The 25,803-nt window shown below is 37.9% G+C and overlaps 3 protein-coding genes across 5 annotated transcripts; 2 read left to right on the top strand and 1 right to left on the bottom strand.

Moving 5' to 3' along the window:
• The first annotated feature begins 271 nt into the window (after positions 1-271).
• LOC108510666 (putative 12-oxophytodienoate reductase 11) lies at positions 272-7,275 on the top strand. Of its 2 annotated transcripts, XM_039133595.1 has the most exons (6): positions 272-352; positions 1,003-1,143; positions 1,290-1,420; positions 1,572-1,745; positions 3,583-3,987; positions 7,045-7,275. In XM_039133595.1, exons 1-6 carry the CDS (start codon positions 294-296, stop codon positions 7,230-7,232), a joined length of 1,098 nt encoding a protein of 365 aa, XP_038989523.1. In that variant the 5' UTR covers positions 272-293; the 3' UTR covers positions 7,233-7,275. The 2 variants fall into 2 exon arrangements, with proteins under 2 accessions (XP_038989523.1, XP_038989522.1); XM_039133594.1 differs by lacking the exon at positions 7,045-7,275 and having other exon boundaries at positions 3,583-4,332.
• A 5,067-nt stretch (positions 7,276-12,342) lies between these two features.
• On the top strand, positions 12,343-19,181 carry LOC103704761 (putative 12-oxophytodienoate reductase 11). Its single transcript, XM_008788182.4, has 5 exons — positions 12,343-12,596; positions 13,162-13,302; positions 13,421-13,551; positions 14,487-14,663; positions 18,411-19,181. The coding sequence occupies exons 1-5, from the start codon at positions 12,538-12,540 to the stop codon at positions 18,992-18,994; spliced, it is 1,092 nt and encodes a 363-aa protein (XP_008786404.1). The 5' UTR covers positions 12,343-12,537; the 3' UTR covers positions 18,995-19,181.
• A 1,788-nt stretch (positions 19,182-20,969) lies between these two features.
• On the bottom strand, positions 20,970-22,915 carry LOC103704762 (GDSL esterase/lipase At1g33811). Of its 2 annotated transcripts, none has more exons than XM_008788184.4 (5): positions 22,667-22,915; positions 22,443-22,567; positions 21,844-22,092; positions 21,483-21,753; positions 20,970-21,405 (listed from the first exon to the last, which is right to left on the bottom strand). In XM_008788184.4, the coding sequence occupies exons 1-5, from the start codon at positions 22,905-22,907 to the stop codon at positions 21,182-21,184; spliced, it is 1,110 nt and encodes a 369-aa protein (XP_008786406.1). In that variant the 5' UTR covers positions 22,908-22,915; the 3' UTR covers positions 20,970-21,181. The 2 variants fall into 2 exon arrangements, with proteins under 2 accessions (XP_008786406.1, XP_038989521.1); XM_039133593.1 differs by having other exon boundaries at positions 22,443-22,555.
• Between the last annotated feature and the right edge of the window lie 2,888 nt (positions 22,916-25,803).

Here is a 25,803-nt window from a genome sequence, read left to right as displayed (position 1 = left end):
TGCTCCGTCACTTCCCCATGACGTATGCGATGACGGAAGGGTCGAAGTAATAGACGGCGGCCATCGTGCGCGGATCTACGAAAGGAGGAATTGATAACGGAGAGACAAACGGCACCTAAGTCAATATGGTCAGTCTTGCTCGAGTGACGGAAGAGAACTTTGCCTTTGCGATGTTGTTCGAATATCGCTTAGCATCCATCCTGCTTCTCTATAAATACCACAGCACTCGTGGGAGGCAAAAGAAAGAGAGAGCGAGGAAGAGAGTCTTGTCTACATATTTTTTTTACCTTAAGATGGCCGCCATCCCTCTTCTGACTCCACACAAGATGGGAAAATTTGATCTTTCTCACAGGTCAGCATGCCCCTTCTTCATTTCTCTTCTCATCGGTGTTGTTATTGTAACAACCCAGGATCTCATCTAAAATGACTAACCGAAAATTATTATTTGGATTTCTTGATCCTGTATAAATACCCAAGATCTACCCAGCGAATAACCGATGTGGGACTAAACACATGCCCGCACGGATCCTCACATACTCCTCCCATTCAAGCCCCGACGTCCTCGTCATGCTAAGGGTTCAAATCTATTCGAATATAATCACAAACACCACGATCAACCCGTGGTCAGCTTCAATAGATTTGTGCTGCAGTGTCCCCTAGTCCACATAGGTTATGGGCCGGGTCTACTCTGATACCATTTGTAACAACTCAGAATTTCACCCAAAATGGCTAGCCGGAAGTTATTATTTGGATTTCTTGATCCTGTATTAGTACCCAATATCTATCCAGCGAATAACCGATGTGCAACTAAATACACACTCGCACGGGTCCTCACAGTTATACTGGTGAGAAATTTTTTTAGGGTAACATTGGTGAGAAATTCTATGTATATAGAATATTCAGAAGTATAAAAGATTTGTTGAGCTCTTATCATATAAACTAAACTTTAGCTTATTTTCAAATATTTTATAATAAAATATTATTTTTGTTTTCATTGCTCAGGGTTGTTTTGGCACCATTGACGAGATCAAGATCCTATGGCAACGTTCCACAACAACATGCTATCTTGTACTACTCTCAGAGGACAACTAAAGGAGGCCTTCTCATAAGCGAAGCCACTGGGGTCTCGGATACAGCCCAAGGGTATGAGATCCTATTAAAAATTCTAATTTCTATGATTGAATGGTTTAAAATTCTTCTCTTGATCTTCTATGTTTGAAGGCAAACAAAACTCTCAAAAGTCTAGTTCTCATTATTTCTCTACCTTTTCCCCCTAAATTATTTGTTAGATACCCGGCCACTCCTGGGATATGGACAAAGGAGCAGGTGGAAGCTTGGAAGCCAATTGTGGATGCCGTCCACGCCAAGGGTGGGGTCTTCTTTTGCCAAATTTGGCATGTGGGGAGAGTTTCTAGTTCTGGTATTGTTCTTTTACCACCTATGATGTATTTTTATGGTATTCTTTGAGAAAAGAGAATATATATATAGAGAGACAGAGAGAGATATATAGATATAGATATAGATACAGATATACTAGCTATATGCTCCTAATATATTTGTGGGTTGCATAGGTTTTCAACCTAATGGGCAAGCACCGGTCTCTAGCACAAACAAGGGGTTTGGACCTGTTACCCATCTCGACGGCAGTGTCCAAGAGTACTTTCCTCCCCGCAGATTAAGAACTGATGAGATCCCTTGCATCGTCAAGGATTTTAGACTCGCCGCGAGGAATGCGATCGAAGCTGGTAAGTTTTCTAAAAGCTCTCAGATAGCTATGTATAATCCCTAGAATTGAAAAAATCGACATCCGGAGCTATATCCATACAAAACACAACCCTGTTAGTGAGTATAAAGTTGGTATATGAAACATGTATCTTTGTCGATTATGAAACATGGCCCTGTCACGGGTATAAAGTGACCGTAGCATGAATATCTATGAATAATATTTTGAACTATGATATGACTAAATGACAGAATGATGATTTATGAATTTATTTGCAAAATAAACTTAGAACCATATTTATGAAATATAAATGATTTATGTATGCATGATTGGTTTTATGATTTGTTTTAATATATTGTACTATGAAATACTTTATGTTGTAATATTCGTCATTTTTCTTAAATGATGCATTGATATGGAAAAACTTATGCTTGATCCGATAAAATAGTGTAAGATTTACTTACTGAGCTGTGTCGTTCATATATCTCTATTTTTATTTTTTTTCTTGCCATACGAATAGAGTTGATAGGAACGAAGAATGTTCTAGGCTTGGACTTCATGCTAGCACGCTTAACAATTTTGTAGAAGAATTTTAGTATTTTAAATTGACTATGAATTTGGGGTTAATGATTTTCTGAATATTGAGAATTATGGGTTTAGTATTTATGTTTAGATTTAGACGCTCTGAACTAGTATTCTAGTATTGGTTGCATTTAATGGATAATGAAATTGGACTTTTATTTATTATATTTTGTTTAAGATGAATTTGGAAGTTAAATGAAATATTTGGCTTTGTTATCGTCGGTTGTACCGCTCGGTAGCATGGTTGTGTTATGTCACGGATTTGGGGCATGAAAGAAAAAGCTGGAGTTTTCCATGAATATTAGAAGGTTGCGTGAGATACCTAGAAAATTGTTGACAATTGATATGTGTGAACTAAAAAGAATTTAAAACACATAAATGTTCATATAAGAAGTGTTGTTAAGTTTCCCTAGTCAGTTGACCATGAAGGATCATCATCTCATGTAGGTTCCCCATAAGAAGTTAGATTCAGTTTACAAATTCACTGCAACACATGATTTAAGCATAAAGTTCTCTGCTGCGCTTGCATTTAGTACGTCTGAGAGCCCCAGTAATAAATATAAAGTTCTCTGTCCCACTTGCATTGAGTATGTCTGAGAGCCCCAGTAATCAAAATTCAGAACCATGCAAGCTTTCTAACCCTATAGTGACTGTCACTTTATCATGATTTTTAAGTTGCACATATATTGAAGTGGTGTACCACATATTGGCTAAATTTGGTGGAAGAGATTTTTTTTTCTCTGTTTTTTTGGGGGATGAGGGGAGGGGGTGTGGGGGGTTAAAGTGCTTGAAGAGTTATTAATGGAGTAGACAAAGTCTTAATTCGAAATTTAGCTATTTCACCTGATAAAGAAATAATTGCTTTAGAGAATTATTCTTTGGATCAAGTAAATAATGACATCTTTCTATATTCCTTTTGCCAACTTTAGTACATGCCCTACAGGGATTTTTTGGGATCTTATTGCTTCTTAATAAATTTACTGTTCCCATCTATGTTCTCTGTATTGGTGTTGCCCTGGACATTTCCTGAACGCTTTAGATGTCTCTTTGCCTATCTAACATGGTAATTTATGCAGCATGCTATAAGCCTTCAATTGATCATCATTCACATGGTAGCTGCACTGTCTTTGGACTAGTTTAAATAGTTAAACTGATTAGGCATCAATCTGATGGTATTCCACCATTCATATTATCAGATAAAAAAAGAAAAAAAGAAATTGGTCTTCATCCATAAAGTTCTCTCCAACTTATCATTATCGTTATTCCTTGATTCATAGGTTTCGATGGGGTTGAGATCCATGGAGCCCACGGATATTTGGTTGATCAGTTTCTGAAGGACCAAGTCAACGATCGGACAGACCAATATGGTGGGAGCCTGGAGAATCGTTGCCGCTTTGCACTTGAAATAGTACAAGCTGTGGTTGATGAGATTGGAGCTGACAGCGTTGGAATAAGGCTTTCCCCCTATGCTGACTACATGGAATCAAGGGATTCTGATCCAGGTGCTCTTGGTCTCTATATGGTCAATTCTTTGAACAAATTTGGGATCTCGTATTGCCATATGATAGAACCAAGGATGGTTAAAGTAGGAGAAAAGGTTGAAACTCCTCACTCTCTTCTTCCTATGAGGAAAGCATTCAAGGGAACATTTATTGTTGCTGGAGGCTATGATAGAGAAGAAGGCAATAAAGTTGTTTCTAGTGGCTATGCTGATCTGGTTGCATATGGACGCCTGTTCTTGGCTAATCCTGATCTTCCTCAAAGATTTGAGTTGGATGCTCCACTTAATAAATATAACAGGAGCACTTTCTACATTCCTGATCCAGTTGTTGGATATACAGACTATCCATTTCTTGGTTAAATACTTGGTGTGAGGGAGAATAGCAAATATGACATATATTACCATATGTTTGTTACTGATTAAGGTGATATGATAACAATAAATCATTTGTCTTGAGCACTCTTTGTTTCATTGTGCTTGTCCTTATGGATTTTGTTGCAGTTCTGCTTATATGCTATAATAATGATTTACCACCCATCTCCTTCTAGCATAACGGTTCCCTTGTTGTCTTCTGCATTTGGCTTCTATGTTACTGCAAAGAGGGCTGCCTCCAATCAATTTCTAGTATATAATTCCTTCTTTCTTTCTTTTGTTTTATTTTTTTTGTTGTTTTGTTTTGTTTATGTTTGTGCGTTTGTGGATATCCTGTGTGAAATAATCTGTTTCATACCGTCAAGTAAATGGAATATTGATTTCTGGTCTGTTTCATGTAACTTGCTCAAATATCCAACGCCAGATCCTCTATTGTAGTAATAGCTGCTGATCATATGGACAATGACTCATATAAAACGTTAAATATTTAATTTCCTCTTGCTTGTTAGCCTGGTCCTACATGAGGGATATTTCTCTCTATTTCTGACAATCTCAACAAGTCTGCTTTCTGCTCGTTCTCACTTTGGTTGTCTTGGGTATCTACCTTCGCAAATCCTTCAGCTCAGATTCAAGATCCTTCAATTCTTGTTCGGATTTTTCTACTTGGCATACTTTCTACCTTGCTGATTCTTCTTGGTTTCTTTTAATTTACTTGTTTCTAACTCCATTTATTTTGCCACAACCATTTAAGCATCCTCATCTCTGTGTCATTTTTCTTCTACGGGTAGTGTGCAATTTAAAATAGGTTTTGCCTAGAAGAGTAGCAGTGTTCTTTCACTTGAGTGATTACTTTGTTTCTTTCACTATTTCAACCTCCAGAAGTATAGGTTAGACACCAAATTTTTCGTCTTCGTTTTTCCAAGCATTAGGTATTGATGAAGCGTATAAGGAGATATTCAACTGAAAAATAGCGGTACAACTGATTGCAAATGTCATACAATATGGCTCATTAGTCAGGTATGCTTATAGTCATCAAAACTTGCTCGATGAGACGCGTTCCAATCCATTTAGTAGTCCCTCGACCTGTGAAGCATTATCTTTTAGACTTAGTGTATTAGATTACATGAATCCTCACCACTTTCATAAGCTAGGCTCAGGTCTGAGAAATCAGATGAAAGGAAACTTCGGTATATCAAATTCATCTTGTATCTCAAATTTAATTTTTGTATACTTCGAACCAAATTTAGTGGACATCAGCTTGTTGTGACTCTTGCTATTACAAAAGAGTTTTTGTGCTTTCTTGTTAAAAAAAAAAGATCAAAATGCGGGCTTAGTTATAAATTCGGGGTCCTATCATACCAGAAAGCGTCTTAAGTTTGTCTTGTATTGGATATGTCTTCGGGGATCAGTTGCCTTCCCTTACAGACTCCATGCTCAAACAGAGATCAGCCTGTCTTCTGGGATTCCTTCGGCAAGGAAGGCTTTCAATGGAAACACTAATGGAGTGTACAATGAACATGCTACCTGCAAGAGCAACCTCAAACTAAAGTAGCCAATGCTATCGGTAGAGGAAATAGGGAAGAGGGGGTTTTCGATTGTCTGCATTCGATTAGAAATTAGTGGTGCTAGGCTTTTTCTATGTATGCATTCTTGTTTGGTGTTTTCTAGTCAGTATCCATATCTATACTAGGTGATTATTTGTGTAATCCTTGTGCAAAAATTAACCCGTTCCTAAGCAGACATTTGTTCATTTCCTCTTTGATCATGATGTACCATTTGCCCAATCAGGCCTACTGAAAGTTGATGAGAATTGTGTCTATGCCACGTCGATATTCGATATAACTGCCATTCGAGACACGTTGCATGGATTTATTGATGCAATGCTCTAGACTAGGGAAGCATGCATACAGGGACCTAAATTGGCAATTTTAAAAAAAATTGGCAGAAGTAAGACCTAAGTTCTCTCTTGTTTAATTGATAATCTTAAACTAAGATTCATGACCTCTATTTATAATAGTAAGATCTATACTTACACAACTTGGATCCGATTTCTTTTCTAATTCGAGTAGGGCTCAGTTTTCTAAAATAGACATGTCCAGTAAAAACAAACGCAAAAAAAAAGAAAAAAAAAACCTAAAATCCTACGGGAGAAGGATCTTGATTTTTACATCAACTCTCCCTTCAGTCATTCACCTAATTCTTCCTAGGTTTGGAGATATGTTTATTTGAATTCTTTAATTTTTTTTTGATTTAGCCAGCCTATTTCACAGCCCAAATAATGAAATTTAGGCTTGATCGCCCAGTGCATCGCACCCTTTAGAGGATGGTGCCCTGTAATATAGCATGAAGAGTCACCATTTTTTTTAAAAGAAAAATATATCAATTGGATGTTGTAAGCTAAATATTGGTCTCCACAAATTTGGTATGTAATCCAACTTTTTAATATAGCAGATCTTGCGGCTCTATCCAATTTTATTTGTAGCAGTCAAATTGGTCTGCATCAAATTCGTTGGTCCTTGAGCTTAACGGGCCAATGGACAAGTATAAAAGGTCCATTTTCTACATCTGATCCTGTTGTTGGGTGCACAGACTACCCGTTTCTGGAATCCTCAAATTAAATTCCTTTGCCATTGAGGACAAGAAATGAGTTGCCATTGTTTCAAATGTAATAACTTCATAGGAAGAAACTAGAGACTAAAATATATCAGTAAGTTGAGAATGTTGTTTGTGATACATGAAGCAATAGATTTTTGTTCAGCCCTCTCTATTGTCGACGGCAGGCGCGAAATACCTCACAGGCTGCTTCCAATGAGGAAGGCTTTCAAGGGAACTTTTATTGCTGCCGGAGGGTATGACACAGAGGAAGGGAACAAAGCTGTGGCTGAAGGTTACACTAATTTGGTGGCCTATGGTCGCTGGTTCTTGGCTAATCCTGACTTGCCTAAAAGATTTGAGCTCAATGCTTCTCTGAACAAGTATGACAGGTCCACTTTCTACACACAAGATCCAGTTGTTGGGTATACGGACTACCCATTTCTCGAGTCTACTGCATAAAGATCTCGAACCTCTACGTTCTCTGTAATGATTTCTCCCATTGTTTATTTCTGAGGTGCTCACGATTTCTAGCAATAAAAAATGCAGTATGGTAGTTGTTTGAGAGCAGTATTGTGGTACTTTTGGTATGTAGGCCGAAAAACCCAATTAGGATTTTGGAGCCTTTAATGAGAAGGCTCCTCTATGTTTCCTATATATAGGCTAGGTCCTCCTCTCCTCTCTATGTGGTTGATAGCTTGCCCCATTGACGGCCATCTTTTGTGAGGAATAAGGAAGGAAAGTTCCAGCCGCTATTATTGCAGGTGATTGAAGATCGTATTCAATATGTCTTCCGCAGGTATATCTCTCAAACTTGAATACGGTAATTATGTGATTCTAAATCTTAGCATGTTATTATTTTCTTACAATTAATATATTGCACTTGAGAATTGCTGCGGTGACTGAGAAATCTTACTGCAAAATAACCACTCAGCAGTCTTTCACCTATCACGCAATGCCAATTCGAAGAAATGCAACGCCATTCAACCAAATCAACTGAGTGATTTTTCGAGCAACAACTCTGGGTTATTGTAGTATTTTTACTTCTTTTGCTGATGAGAGAGGGAGAGAGGCTCGCCAATTGTTAAACTAGAATCCAGGAGAGAAACATTCAAAATTATTTTCATAGTTAAAGAGAAACGTGAGAAACGCATTTTGAAAAATTACTCATCACATATACCAAGGCATGATGAAGATATCATTACAATAACATGCATTAATTAAATTACATGTTGAAGCCCAGTGAAATTAATATATAGATATATTTTAAGTTTCCTGTGTTGATTGATGCACTTCTTTTATTTCTCTCCTATGTTAGCTTCTATCCTAGTTGTTTTTAAATTGGATAGGTTCTAGGTGTTGCCCCCCATCCTGCATGTGTTTAAATTAGATATGTTTAATTCTACATCATCTAGCGTCTATGTATTAATAATGACCTTACATATTTTTCTCTACCCAACCCTCCACTATTCTAAGACCCATATATAGCGGGTTGACTAAACTAAACCCCTTCAATCCAGCTACGTCAAAATTAGATGTACTTGTCAAGATTTAAGTCAAGATCCTCCTTACTCTCTTTTTGGTAAATCGAGTTTATTAAACTAATCTAGAATAAATACAACTATAGGAATCAGCAAATAAAATATTACAAAATTCAGTAGAAATGTTTGACAAAGTCGTCTATAGAGTAGATCCAATATGATTAGCTTTGTATGATGCCGGTGATGTTTGTCTCTCTATAAATATGTGCGACTTTGAAAGATTGTAAAGCTATCCTTATTTTCTAGCAAACTTATCGCAGTGGATGAGAACAAATCTCAAAAGGAATCGTCGACCTAGATAACCATCTAATAATTGTTAAAGAATCTCCTTTAAAGATCTTGGCCAAATGGATCAATTTTGATGAGTATAAAAAAATTGAGTGTGATACTAATAATTGTGTGTTCTTGGAATACTTAAGTTGTTTTGCAAGGAAGCTAAATAAATTGGAAGTGATTTGAATGCTTGGAGATACATTAGATTTAAATTTTCTAGGTTGGAAAGAGTTTTTATAAGATTAGTAGAGTTATGCGGAGTTGAGTGGAGCCAACCTCTAGAAGACCACAAGCTTAAGTAGTGAAGTAATAAAATTCATAGTCTTAGAAGTTGACCCCAAGCATAGTGGAGTTGACCCCAATGTAGATCAGGAGTTGACCAGCACAAACCAGGAGTCAAACTCAGTCAAGCAGGATACGATCTTAGAACTACCACGAGGTAAAATAGAAGAGGCTGAAATTTTGGCACTTTAGAAGTCGACCCTTATAAGTCAAGCAGAGTTGAAATCGGATAAGATACTAGTATATTCATATCCATATTTATTTTGTTTGATGAATATAGATACGAATATAGATATTAGTGAGATGCAAAAATTTTATATCCATATTTGTTTTAAATAGATATGAATACAAATCGATACCGAAAATATGAATATAAATACGGATATAAGTCGGATAATTAAACTTTATGATCATAAATTCAAAGATATTACAAAGTGAATGATAAATCAAGTTAATAGAATATTAATATGATCATTTATTTTTTAAAAAGTTTATGAGTGCTATAAAAAATTAAACAGAGGTACGATTAGAATCGGATATTCGGATATAGATAAGATAATTGTTTGTCCATATCCATATCCATTTTTCTTTGACGACTGTGGATATGAATATGGATATTTGTTGAATGCTAAATTGTTATCAATAGCCAAATATTTTGGATACAAAAATAGAACTGAATTGATATTAATTGATCCACTTTCACCCCTAAAGTCGAGAATTGACTGCAGGAAGCCAAAAGTTAGCCCCAGGATGGCTATAGGGTAAAGATAGAAGATTGTGATTTTCAACCATTTCAGGAGTCATCCCGAGCTAAGCATAAGTCGACCCTAGCCTATCAAAAGTCAACCCTAGGTGATTTAATAGCCTCCAATGACTAATTTTAGCCCTCCAACGGTCAAAAGAACTCTTCCGAACTTTATTGAACATATAAATGCTTCCACATACAATTGGAAAACAAGAGTGAAGAGGATTGAAGAGAATTGAAGAAATAAAAAAGAAAAATAAGAGAACAAGTATCTAACATTGATTAACCTTTAACAACTACTCCTTGTACATCAAAACAAGATTTCTATTTGAAGTATAATGCCAAAAAAGTTTTCCTCCAGCAAATCAAAGAACACCTTATTAGTTTTAATTTATCACATAATACTTTAGATTTATACAAAATATAAAATATATTAAGGGTGGTGTCGGAGTCGATTCGAATCACGAGACCATTCAAACTGTAACCAAAATTAAAATCGAACCATTTTTAATTTTAAATTTATCATCAAAACTATCTTCAATATTTAAATTTGGTGAAAACTCCTCCTTTCAATTTGGGGATGGTAAAATATTCAGATACCCATATTCTTTGACACCCCGAGTTCGAAAGATTGGCATTGGGTTGTCTACTATGAGTCTATGGCAATGCAATGCTGTCTCACCATTTTGCGGATGTTATTTATTTATATTATACCGTACCCATCCATCCCTGAGGGCGTGACCGTTGCATTGGTCTGGCAACAGTAGTTTTTATTTTCTTTTTTGGTAAAACGTCTCCGTCAATGACGCTTGCTTTGATTGAATTATGGCCGTTGATTTTGCTCCGTCACTTCCTCATGACGTTTGCGATGACGGAAGGGTCGAAGTAATAGACGGCGGCCAACGTGCGCGAACCGCGAAAGGAGGAATTCATAACGGAGAGACAAACGGCACTTAATTCATCGGCACTACATGTAGGGCTGTTAATGAGCCAAGCTGCTCGGGCTCGGCTCGGTAAAAGCTCGGCTCGGTAGTCAAACGAGCCCGAGCCCGAGCCCAATATGAGGCTCGTTTACACTTGAGCCCGAGCAGCTCACGAGCCCAAACGAGCTCTAGTCTTCTACTGAAAAATCTTATTTCAGCACCATAATTCATAAAAATCTAATCACATAGAGAAAAATAGCTTGTTATCGAGCCCGAGCTTGAGCTCGAGCCCGAGATCGGGCTCGTTTTAGAGTTCGTAATTGAAACGAGCTTTACGAGCTCAAGCCCGAGCCTTTGCTTTGCCAAGTAAGCTCGAGCTCGAGCCCAAAATAGAGCTCGTTACCGAGCCCGAGCTTCTGTGAAACAAGCCGAGCCGAGCTCTCCCAGGCTCGGGCTCGGCTCGGCTCGTTGACAGTCCTTTTACATGGAGCTCGGTTACCGAACCCCCACTGCTATTAATAATATTAATAATAATATATTCATCTATCATTTAAATTTATTATTAAATATATAATAGAAGTTAATAATTACAATATTAATATACTCAACCGTCATCGAGGCTCATTGCTCGACAATTCTCAAATTCCCAAAGTTAATTCATTTCATGCAAGTCCGTATTAATATTACTGTATTCTCAAATTGCTTCCATAATTTATAATAGAAGTCACATGGAAGCCGGATTACAGTCATAATAAATTATGAGCATAGTCACATGGAAGTCGGACGGACGCTATTATTAATAATATTAATAATAATATATTCAACTATTATTAAAATTTATTATTAAATATATAATAAATGTTACTAATTTTAATATTAATATACTCAATAATCATCCAAGGAAGTTGCTCGACACCATCACAATAATCAATCATGGCGTCATGGGCATAATCACATGGAAGTTGGTCACCAAACAACCGCTACTATTAATAATATTAATAATAATATATTTAACTATCTTTAAAATTTATTATTTAATATGTAATAGATGTTAATAATCTCAATATTAATATACTCAATAATTACCAAAGCTCATTGCTTTGACACCATCACAATAATAAATTATGGGCATAGTCACATGGCAGTCAGTTATCCGCCGCTATATTAATAATATTGGTAATAATGTATTCAACTATCATTAAAATTTATTATTTAATATATAATAGATGTTAATAATCTTAATACTAATATACTCAACAATCACTGTAGTTCGCTGCTTTATATCGATTAAATTTAATTATTAAATTTAATATTTATATTTATTTTGTTTGACGAATACAGATATAGATATAAATGTTAGTCGGATGCAAAAATTTCTATTCATATGTGTTTTAAACAGATATGAATACAAATCGGATATCAAAAATATGGATATAACTCGGATAATTAAACTTATACTTTTTATAACAAAATAAAACTAGTTCCATCCCAAACACCTCTATAATTAATTAGAGAATGAACAGTTCCATGGTTAACCAAAACCATCTATTTTCATCAGATATGGAACATAAAATACTTTAAGGTTGCATTGGAGAGATCCGGTCCAAAATCAGAGACTGAATTGTCCATGATTAGGCAAAACCATCTATTTCGAAGTATATGGAAGATATAAGACAACCTATGATTTAGAGCAGGACCTCTCTAATTTAAGTATTTAACCTACGGTTTCAGATCCAAAACCGGGCCGGGCCGGGCCGGAACAGGACCCAGAAAAATTTCATTGATACCATACCCAGGCCCGGTCTGAACTACCAACCCCTCGGGTGTGGAGGTCGTTGCAGCACGTTGCCCATGGCGATACGGTTTCCGTGCGACGACCGGAGAAGACAAAAGGGTTGTACCGAAAAAAGAGAAGACGAAAGGAAGCAGGGCGAAGAAAGGCCAACTTTCTTTATTTTCTCATTCCTGCTATTGTGTTAGTCTCTCTTCTTGGGGAACGAGAGATGGCTGCAATTCCTCTTCTCACTCCTTGCAAGATGGGTAGATTCGATCTCTCCCACAGGTCAGTGAGCAGTTTCATCATTTGATATCTGGGATTTTTGGGCATTTCGATCCATGTTAGGTCGGAAGACTTCTTGTTCTCTATTTTGAATCTCTAGTTAGGGGTTCACCTTTCTCGTGTTCACGATAATCAAATTTTTTTGTACAAAAAAAAACAATAATCAAATTTTAGCTTTTTATCTTCTAAATAGGCTTTGATCCTCTTTTCTTCTTGAGGAAAAAAAGGAAGAAAGAAAATTGGACCAAGCAACACGAATTCAAGCTAAAAACGCTTGTAAATAAGCAAAATCTCCACCAAACCATAAAAAAGAAAGGAGGAGAAAAAAGGTCGATTCACCTTCTCTCAGAAGCATTTATCTAAATGAAAATAGTGCCGACAAAATCCATCAAGAACTTGATTAAAAAATGATGAATTTCTCACAGGAATGCTGTTACAGCTAAAAGCATCTCCAAATTATAATCCTATCCATTATACGTTGGTTTCTTTGTCTGCTCTATAAGTTGTTTAACCCAGGTTGCTATGATTTTTTTAATGTTTTTATTTTTTTCGTTTGGAAACTATTTAGGATAGTTTTGGCACCATTGACAAGACAGAGGTCCTTTGGCAACGTTCCCCAGCCTCATGCCATCTTATATTACTCTCAGCGGGCCTCCAAAGGTGGCCTTCTTATAGCCGAGGCCACCGGAGTTTCAGACACTGCTCAAGGGTAAAATCCTTCAGTCCCAAACTCGGTTAATTTTATACCTATGTCTTTTAATTGAAGATAATACTTCTTGATTTTTTTGTTTTAATGGCTGAGGATACAATCTTTTTTGCGACATTAGGTACCCACAAACGCCCGGCATTTGGACAAAAGAGCAGGTGGAAGCATGGAGACCTATTGTGGATGCAGTTCATGAGAAGGGCGGCATCTTCTTTTGCCAGATTTGGCATGTGGGAAGAGTTTCAAATTATGGTATTATATCTATCTGACCCTTCTACCTTTATCATTTATCTTGTACATCTTCTATTGGGTTGATGCAAACTCATAGGCTTAATCTCGAACACCTTATGTAATATGTTTGTGTAATTATGAAATACTTATTGATTCAATCACTTTGTCTAGCAAGTTCCAAATGTTTGAAAAAATCAAAAAATATGTTGACGACAATGTGGTTATTGCTTCTATGTCGCTTTCTAGTACAAGATGTGAAGTCGGAACTCAGCCAATACCCTTTAATAATAAATGATCATCTCTTTTGATATGCAGCCAGAACTCATGAGTTCCTTTGCCCTCTAATCAGCTCTTCTGTTGTAAAAAATATTGTTAAATAAACTCCAGATGCAAGCTACAGAGCCTCTTATATTTATCGCCAAAGCATACCTCCCATGAGTAAATTCAATGCTTTATACTGTGGATACTCCTATTAGTTCTCTTCCCAACTCCAGAAGCTGTTGTTTCCTCCCTCATTCTTCCATGCTGGTCCATGCTGGTTGTGCCATGCCATGCCAGGTGCATGTTGTCATGTGCCATCTGTCATTGCATGCAGGGGCTGTGCAGCAGTAATGAGCCAACTGGTCACCAGGACTGACACTGGTGCTGGCTTTTAAAACCTTGATTAAGTGTATGTCCATGCATGGCATTTTATGATTGCTTCAAGTATTACACTATTCAGAAAATTGAAACATACTGGTACCTTATATTTCATGGAATGATAAATAATTTGTTGTATCCCTGCTGCAAACACTCCCAAAACATTAATCATAAGCATCTGCAAGAGGTTATATGAATGCAGAAAAAATACAGAGAAAATTGTCTTGGTGGAGTTGTTCTGCTGTACTTCTTTGTAAGTTACTTTTGATAAGGTCCAGTTTAGTTTTCATCTGATGCGCTCATTTGCTTTGTTGTAGGTTTTCAGCCTAATGGGCAAGCTCCAATCTCATGTACTGACAAACCACTAGCATCTCAAGTGCGAGCTAATGGTGTTGACATTACACAGTTCTCACCTCCTCGGCGGTTGGCTACAGAAGAGATCCCTTTGATTGTCAATGATTTCAGAAATGCTGCTAAGAATGCGATAGAAGCTGGTAACAGTCATGTACTCCTTTCAGTTTAAATTGGTGATCAAGTTACTGTCAGATAGGAGAGCAAGTATTGTGAATGGACATGGAGTCTTTTGCCAAAACCCACTGTGCCCAACCTAAGCCAGGTTCCAACTTTGCAATCATCCCTCAGATCAAGAAATTAGTACAGCTTGTCGTAGGTAAAATATGCATTTATAGTCTGTCAATCCTTTGCCTCTTAAGGCTACCCATAGTACTCCATACCGTACCGAACATTTGGTGCGGTATAGAACGTACCATACCGTACCGGTTTGGTACTGGTACATGATAGGAGGGGCACACCGACACTTGGTACGTCGAGCCGGCCTCCGTACTGGATGTACCAATATGGTAATAGGGTGGCACTGGTACGGGGTCGAGTACCAGGATGGCATGCCTTGCAGCTACCTAATTCCTCTTTCATCTGCACATTGGAAAATGTGAAGGCCCGTCTGAACCTGATCCATTTGATCGGCCCGGCCCACGTTGGCCTGCACATGATTTGGGCTGCAAGCCCATGTGAGAAATGGCTCACACGACCGTGCACGTGGGAGTGGAAAGAATCGGACTCCGAATAGGGTCCTCTTCTTCCTCGATTCCATTGGGAGGAGGAGACGAAAGGAGGCCAAATCCTTTCATGTTTGAGCCGGTTTTCCTCTATATAAATGCCTCCCCACCCTTCTAAGCTCTCCACCGATGGTCATCAATTCTCCTTCTTTCTCTTTTTCCATTGAGTTCATGGTTTTCCGTGTGCTCGCCAAAAATCGGGGTCGTCGATGCCTCTAGAGTCGAGGTAACACTGTGATCTTTTTCTCATGACCCAGAACACGACCGACGACTGCGAAATCGATCGGAAATCAGACCTACTATTTTTACCGATCCTTCTTTCCCCTTTTCCGACCACCGCCACCGTCGGCACTCATTACTGAAGCTCTCGGCCTCTTCCCTGCATCGACCTCTAGCCGATGCCGTAGCCTCAGCCATCGGCGAGCGGGCTAGGATACGAATCCACCGATCCAAGAATGCCTCTATTCTGCTCCTATTTTTGATCATCCTCTCCCTTTTCAGCCGCCGGTGGCCGCCGCTACCTGCCACCACCTGCAATCGAACCTCCGACTGCATTGCTGACACTCCGGCATTAACCCTCACCATGACCACAACCACTGGTCCACTCCTTTTCTCTCTTGTTTACCGAGAAAGAAAGAATGAAAGAAAGAAAAAAAGAAGAGAAGAAGAAGGTAAGAGGAGAGATCTCTCTCTCTCTCCAAAAGACCTATGGATTCCAGTACAGAGTCTTGTCGACCTGATCTATGAACCCGAACTGACACTGCAAAAGGCTCTGATCTGCCCTGGTGCCCAGGCCGCCTATTGTACCGATCATCCTAGCCCTGTTAAGTGCCAATAAAACCCATTATTGATGAACCCTATCGAATGTCCTTGGCCCTAATCGAGCTTGTGCCTCATGATTTATTGACCGAGTTGCTTAAACCAGATCCGTGCGGTGTCGTCGTACTCTGTCATCCGACCAACTGTCTCCTTTTTTATTATTTTAATTCAATTAAAATCATCAAACGGTAATTAATTTTGCTATTAATATTTTTAAATAAGGTTAATTAAAGTTTGATAGTCTAAGGCGAAAGAAGAAAGTAGATCTTACAGTCTTTATTGTTTTTTCAAATTATCATGTTTTCCATGCATATGATATTGCCGACAAAGATGTTATATTTTCTTAAAATTATGAAACATCATATGTGTTATGAAAATTATGCTTTATTATAAAAAATAGTTTCATGAATGTTTTAATGAAAATAGCTTTGCTATGAAATATAAATTTGATCATGCCATTTAGTGTTTTTATGTATTTATGTGTATGTTTTAAGAAAAAGATATAAGTTTTCTAAAAGCTCTCAGATAGCTATGTATGATTCCTAGAATTGAAAAAATCGACATCCGGAGCTATATCCTTATAAAACACAACCCTGCCAGCGGGTATAAAGTTGGTATATGAAACATGTATCTTTATTGATTACGAAACATGGCCCTATCACGGGTATAAAGTGACTGTAGCACGAATATCTGTGAACAATATTTTGAATTATGATATGATTAAATGACAGAATGATGATTTATTAATTTATTTGCAAAATAAACTTAGAACCATGTTTATAAAATATGAATGATTTATGTATGTATGATTGGCTTTATGATTTGTTTTAATATACTGTACTATGAAATACTTTATTTTGTAATATTCGTTATTTTTCTTAAATGATGCATTAATATGGAAAAACTTATGCTTGATCTGATAAGCTAGTGTAAGATTTACTTACTGAGCTGTGTCGCTCATATATCTCTATTTTTATTTTTTTCTTACCAGACGAATAGAGTTGATAGGAACGAAGGATGTTCTAGGCTTGGACTTCGCGCTAGCACGCTTAACAATTTTGTAGAAGAATTTTAGTATTTTAAATTGACTATGAATTTGTGGTTAATGATTTTCTAAATATTAAGAATTATGGGTTGGTATTTATGTTTAGATTTAGACGCTCTGAACTAGTATTTTAGTATTGGTTGCATTTAATGGATAATGAAATTGGACTTTTATTAATTATATTTTGTTTAAGATGAATTTGGAAGTTAAATGAAATATTTGGCTGTGTTATCGTGGGTTGTACCGCTCGGTAGCATGGCCGTGTTATGTCACAGATTTGGGGCATGACAGAAAAAGCTGGAGTTTTCCATGAATATCAGAAGCAGCACCTGAGAAGCGTGAGATACCTAGAAAATTGTTGACAATTGATATGTGTAAACTAAAAAGAATTTAAAATACAAATGTTCATATAAGAAGTGTTGTTAAGTTTCCCTAGTCAGTTGACCATGAAGGATCATTATCTCATGTAGGTTCCCCATAAGAAGTTAGATTCAGTTTACAAATTCACTGCAACACATGATTTAAGCATAAAGTTCTCTGCTGCGCTTGCATTTAGTATGTCTGAGAGCCCCAGTAATAAATATAAAGTTCTCTGTTCCACTTGCATTGAGTATGTCTGAGAGCCCCAGTAATCAAAATTCAGAACCATGCAAGCTTTCTAACCCTATAGTGACTGTCACTTTATCATGATTTTGAAGTTGCACATATATTAAGTGGTGTACCACATATTGGCTAAATTTGGTGGAAGAGATTTTTTTTTTCTCTGTTTTTTTGGGGGATGAGGGGAGGGGGGTGTGGGGGGTTAAAGTGCTTCAAGAGTTATTAATGGAGTAGACAAAGTCTTAATTCGAAATTTAACTATTTCACCTGATAAAGAAATAATTACTTTAGAGAATTATTCTTTGGATCAAGTAAATAATGACATCTTTCTATATTCCTTTTGCCAACTTTAGTACATGCCCTACAGGGATTTTTTGGGATCTTATTGCTTCTTAATAAATTTACTGTTCCCATCTATGTTCTCTGTATTGGTGTTGCCCTGGACATTTCCTGAACGCTTTAGATGTCTCTTTGCCTATCTAACATGGTAATTTATGCAGCATGCTATAAGCCTTCAATTGATCATCATTCACATGGTAGCTGCACTGTCTTTGGACTAGTTTAAATAGTTAAACTGATTAGGCATCAATCTGATGGTATTCCACCATTCATATTATCAGATAAAAAAAGAAAAAAAGAAATTGGTCTTCATCCATAAAGTTCTCTCCAACTTATCATTATCGTTATTCGTTGATTCATAGGTTTCGATGGGGTTGAGATCCATGGAGCCCACGGATATTTGGTTGATCAGTTTCTGAAGGACCAAGTCAACGATCGGACAGACCAATATGGTGGGAGCCTGGAGAATCGTTGCCGCTTTGCACTTGAAATAGTACAAGCTGTGGTTGATGAGATTGGAGCTGACAGCGTTGGAATAAGGCTTTCCCCCTATGCTGACTACATGGAATCAAGGGATTCTGATCCAGCTGCTCTTGGTCTCTATATGGTCAATTCTTTGAACAAATTTGGGATCTCGTATTGCCATATGATAGAACCAAGGATGGTTAAAGTAGGAGAAAAGGTTGAAACTCCTCACTCTCTTCTTCCTATGAGGAAAGCATTCAAGGGAACATTTATTGTTGCTGGAGGCTATGATAGAGAAGAAGGCAATAAAGTTGTTTCTAGTGGCTATGCTGATCTGGTTGCATATGGACGCCTGTTCTTGGCTAATCCTGATCTTCCTCAAAGATTTGAGTTGGATGCTCCACTTAATAAATATAACAGGAGCACTTTTTACATTCCTGATCCAGTTGTTGGATATACAGACTATCCATTTCTTGGTTAAATACTTGGTGTGAGGGAGAATAGCAAATATGACATATATTAGCATATGTTTGTTACTGATTTAGGTGATATGATAACAATAAATCATTTGTCTTGAGCATTCTTTGTTTCATTGTGCTTGTCCTTATGGATTTTGTTGCAGTTCTGCTTATATGCTATAATAATGATTTACCAGCCATCTCCTTCTAGCATAACCGTTTCCTTGTTGTCTTCTGCATTTGGCTTCTATGTTATTGCAAAGAGGGCTGCCTCTTTTTTACCCAATCAATTTCTAGTATATAATTCCTTCTTTCTTTCTTTTGTTTTTCCTTTTGTTTTATTTTTTTTGTTGTTTTGTTTTGTGTATGTTTGTGCGTTTGTGGATATCCTGTGTGAAATAATCTGTTTCATACTGTCAAGTAAATGGAATATTGATTTCTGGTCTGTTTCATGTAACTTGCTCAAATATCCAACGCCAGATCCTCTATTGTAGTAATAGCTGCTGATCATATGGACAATGACTCATATAAAACGTTAAATATTTAATTTCCTCTTGCTTGTTGGCCTTGGTCCCACATGAGAGATATTTCTCTCTATTTCTGACAATCTTAACAAGTCTGCTTTCTGCTTGTTCTCACTTTGATTGTCTTAGGTATCTACCTTCGCAAATCCTTCAGCTCAGATTCAAGATCCTTCAATGCTTGTTCGGATTTTCCTACTTGGCATACTTTCTACCTTGCTGATTCTTCTTGGTTTCTTTTAATTTACTTGTTTCTAACTCCATTTATTTTGCCACAACCATTTAAGCATCCTCATCTCTGTGTCATTTTTCTTCTACGGGTAGTGTGCAATTTAAAATAGGTTTTGCCTAGAAGAGTAGCAGTGTTCTTTCACTTGAGTGATTACTTTGTTTCTTTCACTATTTCAACCTCCAGAAGTATAGGTTAGACACCAAATTTTTCGTCTTCGTTTTTCCAAGCATTAGGTATTGATGAAGCATATAAGGTGATATTCAATTGAAAAATAGTGGTGCAACTGATTGTAAATGTCATACAAATATGGCTCACTAGTCAGGTATGCTTATGGTCATCAAAACTTGCTCGATGAGACGCGTTCCAATCCATTTAGTGGTCCCTCGACCTGTGAAGCATTATCTTTAAGACTTAGTGTATCAGATTACATGAATCCTCACCACTTTCATAAGCTAGGCTCAGGTCTGAGAAATCAGATGAAAGGAAACTTCGGTATATCAAATTCATCTTGTATCTCAAATTTAATTTTTGTATACTTCGAACCAAATTTAGTGGACATCAGCTTGTTGTGACTCTTGCTATTACAAAAGAGTTTTTGTGCTTTCTTGTTAAAAGAAAAAGATCAAAATGCTGGCTTAGTTATAAATTCGAGGTCCTATCATGCCAGAAAGCGTCTAAAGTTTGTCTTGTATTGGATATGTCTTCGGGGATCAGTTACCTTCCCTTACAGGCTCCATGCTCAAACAGAGATCAGCCTGTCTTCTGGGATGCCTTCGGCAAGGAAGGCTTTCAATGGAAACACTAATGGAGTGTACAATGAACATGCTGCTTGCAAGAGCAACCTCAAACTAAAGTAGCCAATGCTATCGGTAGAGGAAACAGCGAAGAGGGGGTTTTCGATTGTCTGCATTCGATTAGAAATTACTAGTGCTAGGCTTTTTCTATATATGTATGCATTCTTGTTTGGTGTTTTCTAGTCAGTATCCATATCTATACTAGGTGATTATTTGTGTAATCCTTGTGCAAAAATTAGCCAGTTCCTAAGCAGACATTTGTTCATTTCCTCTTTGATCATGATGTACCATTTGCCCAATCAGGCCTACTGAAAGTTGATGAGAATTGTGTCCATGCCACTTCGATATTCTATATAACTGTCGTTCGAGATACGTTGCATGGATTTATTGATGCAATGCTCTAGACTAGGGAAGCATGCATACAGGGAGAAAAGGTCAGGATTCTCAGAAGTAAGAAGAAAGGAGACTGACTTAAAAGCACTACGGTAACCAAGGTCCAATACATCAAATTAAGTAGAGATGCCTCAAAAGGCAGAAGCAACACTGCAAGTAACTAAGGCCAAACTAAAAGGAAATTGATGATAACTAACAGCTGAAAGCATCCATAAATTCTTCTAGCTCCAACAAGCAAGATCGGTTCCCTTGAGAGCCCTTCCATCATCTTCAGGCCCTTGCAAGTTGCTGTATGTTCATCGGGTATGCGTCGGATTTCGACTTGGAAGAATATGCTTTCCGGGCATAGATAACATTGGCGACCTCTGTAGGGTGGAATGCGTCCCAAAACAAGTACTTGGTCCGATCAGAGCATGGTGTTTGATATGGTAGACATGTTATCTGCCCATTGTTCCGCCCGACACCGCAGCATCCCCTGTCGACCACTTTGAATCCTGCTCCATGACACCATTTTAGAAGATGATTATCCAATAACTTTGGCTTTTTGGTGATGTTTGGAACAGCAACTTACCATAAGAAGCTGCATTCGCAGCGATATCCTTCGAGGTCTGAAAGGTGTTTACATAGATAAACTTCGCTCCAGATTTCTGTTTGTTGAAGCGATTAACCATCTGAACAAGGCCGTTGTTGAAAATTGTGATGTCTTTGTTGATCGTCTCATTGCATTGGCTATTATTTCTGCCGTTGTTGCTGTTGCGGTTTCGGGCTAGCTCGTAAGGTATGCAGCCAACCTGCCCGATCCCAATTATCGCCACCTTACGTGCACCCAAGTTATATAATTGCTGAAACCAACGAATAACCGAATCATCAATGGTCTGAATGGTTAAGATGATGATGATGATGATGATGATGATGATGATGATGATACCTACCATTAATTGCTGCGAGTAGGCTTGGAGGAGGAGTGTTGCAAAAGTTGAGGGGCTGTACTCGTAGCTAGTAGGATAATAGAAAGGCATGAAATAGTTATTAAGGTAGTCATTACTTCCCATTCCCACAAAGTAGATGCATTTGCTTAGATGATCTCTCAGCTTAGTGGTGTTCCCCTTGAAGGTCCTCCTCATGTACTGCACTGTGTTGCGGAAATGGTTTATTTGTTCGGCAAAAGGGTAGTGCTGTCCCTGTTAGCACACAGAAAAACCAATTGATTACTTCTTCGATACATAATCACTGCGCTGATGAACTCTCAGGTTGGCATGGCTTGACAAAAAATTGTGCATGGCTATATATGGATTATAAGATGAGATTTCCTGCATGAGGCCTGAGATGTTAAAGGTAATTAACTGATCCTTTGTGCATTACTAAATCACCACCTGAAAAGAACTTATGCATTTATGGTCATTAATAAGATGCAGACAGTGTTGTAGAACCAAAGCAAATGTCCCCCAGTCTCATCGCTAATGCAGTATATATAATTTATACAGCATATAGACTCAACAGAGAGAGTGTGTGTGATTTGTCAGAGGATTACCAAATTGCTCCCAGTCTCAGATCTAAGGCCAGCAGCTCCGGATGCATAATTCAAGCCTCTGAGCACTTCATCCCCCCGAGCTGTTGCATATGGTGGAATGAAGCTTCGGAAACCTAGAAATTGTGCTGACATTATATAAAACAAACAGAAGTAAGACCAACATTGTTATGTAATGCATGGGCATGCGTGTGGCTAGTGAAACTATAGTTGATGCATGTTTGTACCTAAAATATCGACCATCGTCCGGCCATTAGTAAACCTCCCAGATGCACCCTGGGGGAAGTCGACGCCATAGGGTCTGTAGTTAGCCCTAGCGAGTGACAGTATGCCATTGTTGTTGCCATTGTCCACAAGTGAATCTCCAAAGATGAAGAAGCAAGGAACCTGAGGGTCTGTCGACCATGCACTTGTGGCTCCTACGAAGACTAGAGTGACAAATAACACTAGCTTGCCAAGGTTTCCCATGTTTTGGCCTTGGGCTTGTGTGAGGGACAAGTGAGGGGCGAGCACCATTTATATATCTTATTGGTGAGGGGCGTCTGGCCCACTCGTGCCATGGATCTTGATGAGCGTCGGTCCCAGGTTCGGAGAGGCAAAGAGCTCGTGAGGATGTTTGCAGTGACTAGGGGTGGTTCATGCATTTCCCTTACGTTGTAATAAATGGAGGTGGTGGAAATGAGAAGTGGAGATTGAGAAACAGTTCATGGTGCTTGGACTTCGCACTGAAGAAAGATTTTCCGCAATGGAATACTATGAGCATTATTTGTAAGTGGTGTAGATTAAAGAAGGGGTGCAAGTAATTAAACTCAAGATTTTATGGCTTAACAATATAACTAAATTGCAAAACAAAGTTCTTGCAACATTTCAAGGCATCTCAATCATCATTAATGGGGGCTACCTGCCTATGCTCTGAACTATTGATTGAATAATTATCCACCCCCCCCCCCCCCCCCCCCCCCCCCCCCCCCCCCCCCCCCCCTCTCCAAATAAAAAAGAAGAAGAAGAGAGAGAGCTAATTTGATGGTGCCTGGTTCGGTTATTGCTTGAAGAAAGATGATGAGCAAAGGCATATGGTTCATTGCCCTGGAGAAAATATCTGATCGATCCCATGTAGCATGGACTTACACAAACTACCCCATTGAATTACTGTAGACCCTCATGATATTCTTTGAGTCACAAAGATTGTTTTATTGATTTTTTTTATTTTTTTTTTTTGTCTTGCAAAACAGCAGGAAATCGAGAAAAGGTGAAAGACTGAGCATTGAGGAAGGTCTTCTTGTTGAATTTGATCAAGGGACCCTGTCAGCCAAGCTAACTACAGCCAAAGTTACTGGATAAGTGTATAAAATCTCTCGTGTTCTATTTTTTTGGATGTATACAAAAGTCATGGAGAAAAAAAAATCTATTTTAATGATTTTCAACTCTTGATCTGATGGTTAAGGAGAAAACTAACATTTTTTTTTCTTTTTTATTTTTTTGATGTAAACACCACTTGATTGTTTAGGCAGGGACGTAACTATTCATTAACAGTATTGAAGAGAAAAGATAGGACTTCACCCCCTACTTTGAAACCATCCAACGATTTATGAGCTGGACCGAAGTCCCTTGCTATAGCCATCTCTAAGGAAGACAAGTGCTTTTTCAGAAGAAAATGAATTTTTGATAAATCAGTGAAAATAAAAAAAATAAACTATGCACTAGAAATATCTTGGATACTTATATAAGACTTAAAAAAATTTAAATAATACTTTCCAACTAGTCTTTTTGAATGAGGTCTTGAGTCATAAGAATCCGTACTGACCTATATTTAGTCCCACATCTATCATATACATAGGAGATCTGCAAAAGTGGGAATCATAGTCCTAATTTTCAGCCACGAAGGAGCTAGCATTACTTGCAAGAAAGTATAAATTTGGAAAGATCATTCAAAGGAATGTCCCAGTTTTGACCATTACCTACTTTGTGTTTCAAGATCCACTCCAACATTAGGCTATAGACGATGATCATCTATATATGCTAGTTTTACCATCTCGAGAGATGCGATAATTCTATAGAGGATGCAAGTCGATATGTCTCTAGAATTACTAGTCTTGCACGACCAATTCAGAAGGTTAGATACTTCAGTTTAACCAAACTAATCCCTTTTGCAGTGGGTAAGACCCTTTGTCATGTTCAAGTTGACCGATATTTTGAGTTTTCTAGACGTTGTTCTAAAACTTCTCTTGTCCTTTTTTTTTTTTTTTCTTTTCTGCGTAGAATCTACATGGGAGCATGCATCACATCATATAGCATGTCATCGATCTATCAACCCGAAGAAAAGTATCAAAGCATGAGTGGAAGGTACCTATTAACATGAACATATGCATCACACCCAAATCTCTGTCTTTGAATCCAGTATTGAATCCAAGACCTTTCTTATTATTATTATTTTTTGGAGAACCGGCGTCCCACTTACACATAGATGTGAGTGCGCCACGAGAAATCAAAAGCTAAAACACGATCGAGACCTTGTGGAATGGGGCTACTGCTATTCTATATAAAGATCCTGAAATGATGAGCTGCGGAAGAGGCGACCCAGCTAAATTTGTGCAGAGTACACTAAACTAGCTAAACTAACCGCTGTTGATAAATGAGCCGTGCAGCTAATTTTGTGTTAAGCTAGCCACTATTATATCCTAACTTCTTAGTGGATCGGTTTGCACGCTCTCCAACCAACGCACACCCACCTCCCTGTCTTTGGCCCTTATCATGTGCAGCGGCACATGGTACCAACCAAAAAAAAAAAAAAAAGACAAAGTTTACTCCATAGCGACCCATAGCCAGCTGCATGGATGAATTGTTCCTGGGCCCCACCATCCCCTTCACGGCATGACAGCCTCCGATCACGGAGGCGTCGGGATCTTTGGCCACCGCCCTTCCGCCCACTTGACCGCCGAACCATTACTGCATATTTAAATTCAAATCTGACATGACCCTCCCCAGACTAGACCCAACTGAACCGGACCGGACATTACTAAACCCAGATGTTGGTATTCCATTATAATCCATTATAGTCCCTAATGGTGATTAAACCGCTATAGTTTGTCCGCATCAAGATTATTTTTCCAAACTAAAATTATGGTTTTTAAGTCAAGAATTTTACTATAATTTAACAGTTTTTCAAATTGAAATGATGATATTTTTAGCTGGTCTTTATTTATAGTATATATATAGGTCATACTTATTTAAAAGAAAAATATTTAGGTAGAGTAAAGGTTACAACTCGAGCATTTCGGAGTCGTCGCGAGCTGCCAATGCAAGTACGATGATTTAATAATGGTCATTAGTTGATTACCCGTTATTAATAAATAGAATAATGGAC

Source organism: Phoenix dactylifera, chromosome 14 (assembly GCF_009389715.1).
Source record: "Phoenix dactylifera cultivar Barhee BC4 chromosome 14, palm_55x_up_171113_PBpolish2nd_filt_p, whole genome shotgun sequence".
NCBI classification, from domain to species: Eukaryota; Viridiplantae; Streptophyta; class Magnoliopsida; order Arecales; family Arecaceae; genus Phoenix; species Phoenix dactylifera.
Note: the sequence above shows the minus strand (reverse complement) of the source record. Positions and strands in the feature narration are given on the sequence as shown.

Bases quoted from the DNA above. Each gene is read 5' to 3' on its own strand.
- LOC108510666 (XM_039133595.1), top strand. From the start codon at position 294: ATGGCCGCCATCCCTCTTCTGACTCCACACAAGATGGGAAAATTTGAT. The intron at 1,144-1,289 runs GTATGAGATCCT...ATTATTTGTTAG, and splicing joins GTCTCGGATACAGCCCAAGG to ATACCCGGCCACTCCTGGGA. The intron at 3,988-7,044 runs GCAATAAAGTTG...ACACAGAGGAAG, and splicing joins AGGCTATGATAGAGAAGAAG to GGAACAAAGCTGTGGCTGAA.
- LOC103704761 (XM_008788182.4), top strand. From the start codon at position 12,538: ATGGCTGCAATTCCTCTTCTCACTCCTTGCAAGATGGGTAGATTCGAT. The intron at 12,597-13,161 runs GTCAGTGAGCAG...GAAACTATTTAG, and splicing joins AGATTCGATCTCTCCCACAG to GATAGTTTTGGCACCATTGA. The intron at 13,552-14,486 runs GTATTATATCTA...GCTTTGTTGTAG, and splicing joins GGGAAGAGTTTCAAATTATG to GTTTTCAGCCTAATGGGCAA.
- LOC103704762 (XM_008788184.4), bottom strand. From the start codon at position 22,907: ATGGGAAACCTTGGCAAGCTAGTGTTATTTGTCACTCTAGTCTTCGTA. The intron at 22,568-22,666 runs GTACAAACATGC...ATATAATGTCAG, and splicing joins GACGATGGTCGATATTTTAG to CACAATTTCTAGGTTTCCGA. The intron at 22,093-22,442 runs GTAATCCTCTGA...GTGTGCTAACAG, and splicing joins CTGAGACTGGGAGCAATTTG to GGACAGCACTACCCTTTTGC.